We start from the raw sequence: 10591 nt of genomic DNA on the forward strand, positions 1-10591 counted from the left end.
GTAGGGGTTGCACAAGCACTGCAGCCTTTTCCCCAGTGGTGCCAGCTTCACCCAGTCAACCTTGCTCCTGAGAAAACACATGAAAATTAGAGCAAAGTTCTTGCGTTCTGGTAACATTTAATTGTGCTATTTCTCAACCTCCTCTGCACCCACACACTCATGCACAACATTTATTCCGTCGACTTCAAAGGCAGCTCAACATGTTGGAAGTATGTGTGGGAACAAAGAAGGGGATTTGAAATTGGTCTAAACCCTCTTTCTGTATGACTGGGTTTGGCACATACATTAGGATTTTAGAAGTATGTATTTGATTTTTAAAAACATGTGTTTGTTTATACTAGGTTTAGAATAATGAAAATAAATTAGGATTTCTATTGTTCATTTGTATGTTCTTCATAATTAAATAATGGTCATCATCCTTGTCCAATATCATTTATGGCTTTAAGAAAACCTTTCAAAAAAATAGTTCTATTCATTTATCCACCAGTGTCTAGATGCCATCCAGCACGTTAGGAGCTCCCTGAAATTCTCTCAAGCACATCTAAGTGTGATTTTCCTAAATGAAAATATGTGTTAATTTGTTATTAATTTGTGTCCTTTATAGTAAATTTATCATCCTATTTATGCATTGCTAAAACTAATATTAGTGTAAGGTGAACATTTTCTGGTACAGGTTAGGCAGCATATTGTGGTAAGAGTCCCGTACTGTTGGAAAGATATGTTGAGGTCAGAAATTGAATTCATAATTGTAAATGAGGAAATGTACACCTACTACGCACATCAACAGGAAAGAGTATTTTACGAATGCTTTTTGCTACAGGTAACTAAAAACCTGAACAGCTGTGGTTAAAAATAAGGACGTATATGTGTCACATAAGGAAAAGTCTAGGGGTGGGCAGCTGCTGACATTGTTTCAGTAGCTTGATAATAGCAAAAGTAGCATCTTTTCTATTTTCTTGGCCTTTTAATCATGCTTGTCACCTCATGATCACAACATAGGCAGCATGTCATATTCTAAGTGGGATGAAAGGAGCAAAGAGCCACGCCATAGGCCTCTTTCTCTTTTCATAAGGAAGATAAAGCTTTCCTGGAAGTCCCGCCCAGCTGACTTCCACTTAGATCTCACTGGCCCCAGAACTGAGTCACATGTCTACCTTAAACTATCACTCACCAGGAAGACGAACGTTACCACAGCAAGTCTCAACCAATTGTGACATATCTCTGAGATTAAAGGATTGTTGCTATTACTTGAATCAATTAGGATCCCGTTGGCAGAAAAATGGGACTGTGAGTTTTGGGCAGGCAACAGACAGTCTTATGTAAACATGTTGTGTGTGTGTGTGTGTGTGTGTGTGTGTGTGTGTTGTATGTATATATCCAATTTCCACTAATAGTCTAACTATATATTTTTCAGATATAAGCAAAATATATAAAATCATTGCTTATGAAATCCCAAATGTACTTAAAGTTTCCTTCTTGAAAATTCATTATTGAAAAATAAAATGTCCAGATTTTGAGATAAAAAGAATGATCCTATGTTTTTTTCAATCCTGTGTACATATGACCTGTTTTTAAAATATTGCCTTCAGACACATTTAACAGGATGAAATCTTCTGAGATTTACTGTATCCGCCAAGTATTATCAAAACACAAGAAGACAGATTGCTTTTCTTGATGTCTGCTGCTAGATTTTTGTTAACTCATGTTTCTGAAAGTGTAACATCATAAGCCAGTATTGCACAAAGGTATTTAACGTCATTTATAAAAATCTAGTAATATAAACTGTTGACTCCTTATAAAGCATCTGTTAAGACACACAAATATCACTGAAGCACATTTATGCTTTTGATCTTTAGGTCTGCATAATAATTCCTGTCAGAAGGGTAACTTGTTCCATAGATTACAGAACAGAAAATCAGTTCTTGGAGGAGTAGAGTAGCTCCCATTCTAATAAACCAAATGGTACCTGCACTCCTTGGGTTTTTTTTTTTTTTTTTAAGAAAATTTCTAATTCCTGTTCTGCTCAAAATCTAAGTGAGCAGATAAAGTGTTTCTCCAGGCAAGACCAGCCGTTGCAGAGGGAAAAGTACAGTGAGTCCCTTAGGAAATGGGACTCAAGAGTGATTGTTTTAGTGAGAAAAATCAAACTCATGGTTCATATGAACAATGAGCACATTGGTGGGTGTCAGAAAGAGGCACCATCATTCACGCAACAAATAGACCTGCAGGACCTCTTAAGAGCAAGATGATGATTATATTAAGATGCATGCCTCCAAAACGTAGCAGCCAGACTGATGAAGGATGTATGGTGAAAGCAAGCAGGTGTGGAAGAGCCCAGCAGAGTTTGTAAGCCTGAGTTCCAATCCTGTGCCTGCCATTAAATGGGAAGGTATCCTTGATCTAGTCATCTGACAGCACTGGTCATCAGTTTCTCTTTCTCAAATGTGATTCCATTTCTTTAAGAATCTCTTTACCTTTAAGTATCTATGAATATACTGAATCAACTGTGCTTTGAATTGATGTGGAATTTTGAACTGCCTTAAATAGAATGACTGGTCATTTGGCAGAGCTTTGTTGGGTTCGCATTCTGAATACATGTCAAAATGTACGAGGATATTTTTTAAAATATTCCTCCCAGTTTTTTTCACCCTAGGTAGATGTACAAAAATGTTCATGTTCACATTGTGAAAAGAATATTTCTCCTAAACTCATGCATAGATACTTTTCAGGTCAGTGCCTTAGAAGGCAGTAAGAGACTCACAAGAGAACTAGAGACACGAATCGGGCAGGCTGAGAAGGTACGTGAGGAAGATGATGTAAGATCCCAGGGAAAAAGTGCGGAGTGCAGGGCTGGATGTAGGCCTGGGAATCAGGAAATTAGAGTTCTAATTTCAGCTTTTCCACTGATTCACTTGGGACCTTGAGAATGTCTGGTCCAGTTTTATAATTCTGTGCCTCAGTTTCCATATCTGCCAGTTAGAGTGCAAGTCCCTGGCTGGGTGCCCTGGACTGTGAGAACACACTGTTCAGGGCCATAAAAATAAAGTCTGTTCCAAAAATGCAAAACATCCTAGTTACTAGATGTCCTAACTTGAAGTAGAAATGTCAACAAGAGTAATTCTTTTAATGATCAAAATGAGAATGTTTTACGAAGTATCTATTGGGTGAAAATTAAGCAAATAAGACAATTGTAAAGGCTTGTAGTCCTGAGAATATATAGGCAAAAAGAGCACAGACTTGAAATATAACCAGTTCTAGCTTTGCCACTTAGCATCTGTGGAACGTTGAATAATTTCTTAACTTCCTGCAGTATTCTCATCTGTCAAATGGGAATAATTTCATGCATCTCAGTGGCTTGTGGTGAAGATGATTACAAATGGAATTTAGTTGTTTTTTGAGCCACTGGTGGGGGTTGAATTCATAGCCACTATGTGCTTTACAGCTGATAGTTTCTTTTTTTTTTAATTTTTTTTTAATTTCAGCATATTGTCTATTCAGAAAACCTAGTCACCAAGAGCAGGGAATTTTTCAATGCTACTATTTATTGAGCGTTCACTATATTGCTGTGCTCTGTACTATGCTAATACTTTACATAAATTATCTCATGTACTCCTCTAATACTAATTATTATTGTATAAGTGGAGATAGAGAGAAACGAAGCTTTTGTTTCTGACTCTATTCTTCCCTTAACCTGCCGTTTCTTTTTCTCAGTGGTACCTAACTGGCTATACTTTTAGTAATCTTTAAAGCCACCTTAAATTTTCAAGACCAAAACAGCAATAACTACATGAATATATTTATATAACATGTTATTTTGGACATGATGCTTTCCACCCCTGGACACCTGCTCTAAATTCACTTGGATGTTCGAGGATAAGTCATGCTCACTAGTAGTTTCTGGAAAGCACTGAAGACTTAGACATTCAGAAATTTACTAAGCAACTTACAAGAAAGCATAAAAATCTCCAATATGTTCGTTGAAAAAAGCATTTATGTTTATGCTTATAAAAATAAAATTATCAAGAAATCTTACACTCATATGTTCATAGATATCTTCATTAAGGACCCATTGTATATATGGCATAATGCTGTCCTCAGAGACCGTGCTGTGGGAATTATTGCAGTTACCAGAAGGGTTAAATTAGCAAACTGTTTTTTATTAATGTGCCTTTTAATTAAGAAGTAGTATGCTTGCCTTAGAGAAAACTTGAAAAATATTTTTGCAAACTGGTGCAGTATTAAAGAAAGAGTTGGTATCTTTGACACCAGATGCAAACCTCAAATCCACATCTTATTCACTTCCTGGACAATTCATGAACATTTTATCACCTCAATTTTTCCTATAAAATGGGAATAATATACTACAAAGTTGCTGTGAGTTAAATGAGAATAGTCTGATCATAATGGCAAGCCAACAGGTGTTATTAACTATTCCTTCCCTTGGAAAAGAATCTCACGGCAGAACTGCGTAGGGTCTGCTTTATAAAGAGGCAGGAATCCCATCCCCAGTAAAGTGCTTCCTAAGCTCCTTTGGTAATAGACTATTTTCTAATAAAAATGTTGGATTATTTCCCATTATACTCTCAAATGTGTGTACCCATTTCCAGGCTTTTATGGACAACCATTGCCCATCCGTTGACCCCAGGTTGAGAACACCTGCTCTAGTGTTTTAATTATGATTTTACTAAATCCCCTTAAAAAACAAAGACATTTTTAAAAAATAAAATGCTCTGGGTGTCTTGCAGTGGACTGAAGGAAAACCACAGGCCTTTATTTTTGATAGCTTTGGGAAGAATGCAGTGTCAGAACACAACCCCATCGTAAACAATTAAATAAGTTGCCCAGAAACTTCATTAAAGTGTTGCTCTAATTTGTCACATATTTCCTATAACCTTTTAAAACACACAAGTAAATGTTTACCTCTGAGTCTGGATCTAAATGGATGAAGAAAAATTAGAATGACAAAAATTCTATTTAACTCCACTTACATAACTGTGGCCATACCACTTTTTTCATATGATATTATTTAGAACATCAGATAATAAATCAAGAGACAGAATGTTCTAGAAAATAAACTTTAAAAATTGGTAAGCACCGTGTACTTTTTCCAAAAGACATTTTATTGTGTTGAATCAAAGGTGGCTCTTTGGCACAGCAGCTCCAAGGAGTCATGCAAGTCCTCATTCCCTAATCCTGAGCCGGCCTGAGTTGCTGCTGGCAGCTGTCAACTTGTTTGGATTTCAAACTACATTGGATCCCTTCCTATAGCTGCCACGCCAAGCAGTGGAGCAGGCTCTGCCTACCTTTCTGTTGGTAATTTTGTTCTTAATCCTATGCTTCATTTCGTTTCTATAAATCCTTACAGAGGGATAAAAGCTCCTGAGAATTAATTGTTTAAGTGAACACGTACCTGGGAGAGAACGCTGCTGGCAAAGGGTCTGAGTTTGCATCCTGGCCCTGCTGTTGCTGTGTGTTTGACTTCAGCACGTCACCTTCACCTCTTTGAACCTTCATGTCTTCTTTTGTATAATGACAATAACATACCTTCCCAGATGGGTTTCAGATCCCAGATCACATGGAGATGATGCATGTAGAAGCATTTGGTAGCTGTTGGGTGCCATGTGTTAGCAAACTCATTTGATTACTTCCTGCTGGCCACGAAAAGGGACTGCTACAAGGTTCATCAGGTGTGGACCACTGATATTTGTAGCTGTCATTCCAAATTTTACTCTCAGTTTGTTTAATTCAAAGGTGAAGCTCTCTCTGTTTAATTTTTTTTAAAAAAACTGCCTTCTCTTTTTAATTTTCTTCTTGCTCTTAATGTTCTTCCTGGCTCACAGAGGTTCCTTAGGTTCCTCTCATCCCCTAGCCTTGAAGTAACCAAATCCTGTAGATTCTTCCCTTAACATCCCCAGAAGCTCTTCTTTTCTCTTTCTCTCTCTCTGGCGCGTGCGCGCTCTTTTTTTTTTTTTTTTAGTGACCACTTTTCCAGGTTTGGCCCTACCATCATCTCACGCTTTGGTGACCCCAATAGCCTCCCTGCTTTGAATCTCTTTCCCTTCTCCCCCAGCCTGCACACTGTTGTCAAATTCATCTGCTCCATCATCTTCAATAGACCCCACTGTCTGTAACATAATATCTAGTCTGGCCTCCACCTGTCGTTCTAGCCCTGGTGACACAGGTCTATTCTGCCTGTGGCACTTACCGCACTTATCCTTGCTTGTTCCTGGGGCTTTGACACATTTCCAAGGTCCCTTCTTTCTTCCTCTCCAAATCATAACGTATTTCCCAAGCCTTGCTCAAATCTCACCACCCCATAAAACTTCCTGATGCCTTCCAGCTCACCATGATCTAATTTCCTGAAGTCATTCTGCTAATTGAGTAGTTGAAGAGTTGTTCATCGATGATGAACTAACTATTCCTTAACACTGCGTGTCTTTGAAGCCGGTAAAGTCATGTCACGTTCTTTACATTTTACTGAGGGCCTTGTATCCTTATCCATGGTGTGGGGTTTTACTTTGAGGCAAGGAATTTAATCAGATCTATTTGGTTTTCCCTAGAGCAGTAGTTCTCAATCTTTTGCATAGTAAAGAAACACCTGGACAACATGTTAAAAGTTCACCTGGGCTCCACCGTAGATATAACAAGGTGTGAGCAGAGCCCAAACATCAGCGCTTCCAATGAGTTCCAGTGATGCCGATACTGCTGGTTGCTTTTAAGCTTCTCACACAGAACTAGTGCATAAAAACTAATACAGTATATCTTTATGGATAGTGCGTAGTGGGGTTTTCTTTTTTCTCCTTTCTTCTAGTCTATGCTCACGTGCTGTCACTTCTTCCTTTTAGATTGACTTTGAAGATGTGATTGCAGAACCAGAAGGGACACACAGTTTTGACGGCATTTGGAAGGCCAGCTTCACCACCTTCACTGTGACCAAATACTGGTTCTACCGCTTGCTGTCTGCGCTCTTTGGCATCCCGATGGCACTCATCTGGGGCATCTACTTCGCCATTCTCTCTTTCCTGCACATCTGGGCAGTGGTACCGTGCATTAAGAGCTTCCTGATTGAGATTCAGTGCATCAGCCGTGTCTATTCCATCTACGTACACACCTTCTGCGACCCGCTCTTTGAAGCTATTGGCAAAGTATTCAGCAATATCCGCATCAACATGCAGAAAGAAATATAAGTGACATTTGAAGGAGAGAAGTATACCTGATTCTTTTTTTTATTCTTTTAATTTTCTTGGTGCCGATTTCAAGTTTCAAGTTGCTAATACAGCAGCAATTTATGAACGAATTATCTTGGTTGGGAACAAAGAAATCACTTTCTCAGTTTTCATAGTTGTTGTTTGTCTCTTCTGAGCTATTTCATCTGTTTTTTTGACAGTCTGAATTTTTAAAACCATTTAAATTTTTTTCTTACCTTTTTATTCATGTGTGGATCAATCATCGTTTTATCGGCTCAGATATGAACAAATTATTGAAAGATAATTTGAGAAAAATATGAAGAACTGAAGAGGAAAAAAATAAGAACCAACAGCCTCAACTGCCCACTCTAAAATGTTGGTCACTCCATGGTAAGGGAAGAATTCCAGGCCACGGCCACTGAGAGCACAAGTATGTGGGCAGATTTTAAGCAAACTCTTGTCCCACCATCTGAGGAGTTAGTGGATCACTGCCATTCATTTTAATAATCCAGTGGGATCGAGTGATCCTTACAAGTTAGCAAACATAATCTTCTGCAGTTTCATGATCTGACTATTGCCTTATTCTTTTTGAAATTTTAACCTATGATACTTTCTGTGCTTGAATATTTGTCATACAGATAATGAGACTTAAGTGCCTTTCTGTTTTTCACATTTTCCTTTTCAAGTCAGGGCTAACTCATCCACTTTCTTCAGGGAGGTCAGCAACCTCCCTGAAGACCAAAATTAGAAAATCCATGACCTGCTTTTCCATGCTTGTTTCTGACCCGGGGTTAGAGTCCCGGGATGCTCACGTTTGCACTCGATCATGCAGTATCTTTATCCGTAGCGAGTATGGTTGACATTAGCCCGATAAAACGAATTAAAGTGGACGAATGGGCTGAGCCCTCTCTGGGCTGGCAGGAGTGGAAGCCAACTCTCCCTGCCTCCAATCAGCTCAATGAGGTCAGCATGCCTATTCAGCTTCGTTTATTTTCAAGAATAATCACGCTTTCCTGAATCCAAACTAATCCATCACCGGGGTGGTTTAATGGCTCAACATTGTGTTCCCTTTTCAGCTGATCAGTGGGCCTCTGGGAAATGGCTGTCAAAATGGAGGCCATTGTGTGAGACTGTCAGGGTTGCTGCAAACATGACCCCTTCTGAGCAAAGCACTTGCAACTGTCCGTTATGCTGTGACACGAGGCCCCTCCCCCGGCCAGGAGCTTTGGACCTGATCCAAGCATCACTTTGCTCAGAAAGAAGATGGGGGAGGAGGCAGTCATAAAAGAGTGAAGTAATTTGCTGGAACAAAGTTCAAATTCTTCTGAACTCAAACTGAGGAATTTCACCTGTAAACCTGAGTCATACAGAAAGCTGCCTGGTACATCCAAAAGCTTTTTATTCTTCCTGCTCATATTGTGATTCTGCCATGGGTGTTAAACCTTCAGTTATGCTTTTATTTCCCTACACTTATTGGAACTCTGCTTGACTTTTGCCTCTTTTAGTTTTCCTGACATTCTAATTACCAACCTGTTACCTACTTTGATATTTTGCATTTAAAACAGACACTGGCATGGACATAGTTTTTCTTTTAAACTGTGTACATAACTAAAATGTGCTATACTGCATACTTTTTAAGTGTAAAGATATCTTATCTTTATATGAGGAAAATCACTTGGTAAATGGCTTTGTAATTCAATCCGTAAACCGTGTGTTCCAAGACATGTCTGTTCTACATAGATGCTTAGTCCCTCATGCAAACCAATTGCTGGTCCAAAAGATTGCTGAAATTTTATATGCTGACTGATATATTTTACACTTTTTTTATCCTGCATGTCTTCTAAAGGTTACAAGTCTGCACAATAAAAATCTTTAACAGATAAACAGTTAGCTTTATTATTTTTCCCCTAAACTGGCATTTATGTGTCACTGTCTATTTGTGTTTGTGTCTGTGTGTTTGTATGTAGTGAGTATGCACATAGTGTGAATACGAGTTTGGAGTGTGTTTGTGGGGGAGGGGTAATGGTCTCCCAATTTTCAATTATTGCAAAGTCATTTAGGTGAGAACTTTCGGCTACAGTCATCATCATTCATGGGCTACTTTAGATAAAAGTTATAATTAATAACAAAGTTGTTTTAGCAGCTTACCCAGTGTTTTATTATATGCCACCTGATTTGAGCCTCAACAAATATTAATACTCTCATTTGGTAAATGACACAGTTTGCATTCAGAGGGCAATGATTTCAACTTTGCCATACCTTAGGTGCAATTTTTAAGAGGTATATTTCAGTCACAATTTATTTTTGTCCTTGGCTAAGTTTACATTCAGAACTTTCTGTATTAGTCAGGGTTCTCCTGAGAAGCAGACCAAGTAGGAAATGGAGATGGAGGGGAGGGGGAGAAAGAGGCAAGGAAGGTGGAGATGGAGGGGAAGGGGGAGGGGGAGGGGGAGAAAGAGGGGGAGGGGGAGAGGGAGGTGGAGGGGGAGGTGGAGGTGGAGATGAAAGTGGAAATGGAGGTGGAGGTGAAGGTGGAGATGGAAGTGGAAATGGTGGCGGAAATGAACCATAATGCTTATATTTATTTAGACAAAAATTAAATAATCACAAGGGAATTAGATTGGGTATAGATGACTGATAGAACCATTTTACCTTTAAGATTCAAAACCACTATTTTTTTCTCTAGGAATCTCTAGACTTTCATATTTACTCTCAAGTCTGCCAGCTGCTTTAATAATAATGAGTGTCTCTTGGTGTTATTCATTACCCAGCTTACTGGAGCCATCAATACAAACTCTCTCCTCTTCCCACAGTGTACAACAAATCTACTTAGATTTGCTCCTATGGAAGATTCCTAACTCCTACCAAAAGCCATTCCCTCCACGAGTGTTCTGAATCTCATCTCCTCTTATTTTGCCAAGATCTTTGCTCCCTTGGATAGCGCCTTTAACTCCTTTACTATCTATCTCTCTCTGTGTTTGGGATTGTTCCCATTAGTCTACTAATATCATGTATATTTTTCTCATTAAAAAAAAAAAAACTCCCTCCCTTAACCTCAGATCTTCCTCCAGTCCTCAACTGTTTCTCTACTTTCTTTTACAGCCAAATTTCTCAAAACAATTATTTATAGAGATTATCTAAACACTATTAAATTACCCTAGCTATAATTATATTTTTAAGCCAAACAAGTTTTTTAAATAATCGTTTACTTCTCATGTCTGGATGTAGACGAGAGCTTACTTATTGGTCGTGGTATCATTGGTCTATGTGGGGCTCTGTTTGATTTGATTTGATTTCATTATTTAGTTATCATTAATTAACACCTATGAATCCATCACCAAATCAAAGAACTGGAATTCACAACTACACATTTGTTCCTTTTTTTTTCCCAACCACCTGTCCCC

At 38.6% G+C, this 10591-nt stretch overlaps 1 protein-coding gene across 2 annotated transcripts in view; it reads left to right on the plus strand.

The window, feature by feature from the left end:
* Positions 1 to 9075, plus strand: part of CAV1 (caveolin 1) — a 32052-nt gene extending 22977 nt beyond the window's left edge. For both annotated transcript variants that reach the window (XM_069461431.1, XM_069461430.1), the window contains exon 3: positions 6846 to 9075. In XM_069461431.1, the coding sequence (XP_069317532.1) occupies positions 6846 to 7187 (342 nt within the window). In that variant the 3' untranslated portion in view covers positions 7188 to 9075. The remainder of the gene's footprint in view (positions 1 to 6845) is intronic.
* Positions 9076 to 10591: the final 1516 nt, after the last annotated feature.

Source organism: Eulemur rufifrons, chromosome 29 (assembly GCF_041146395.1).
Source record: "Eulemur rufifrons isolate Redbay chromosome 29, OSU_ERuf_1, whole genome shotgun sequence".
NCBI lineage: Eukaryota > Metazoa > Chordata > Mammalia > Primates > Lemuridae > Eulemur > Eulemur rufifrons.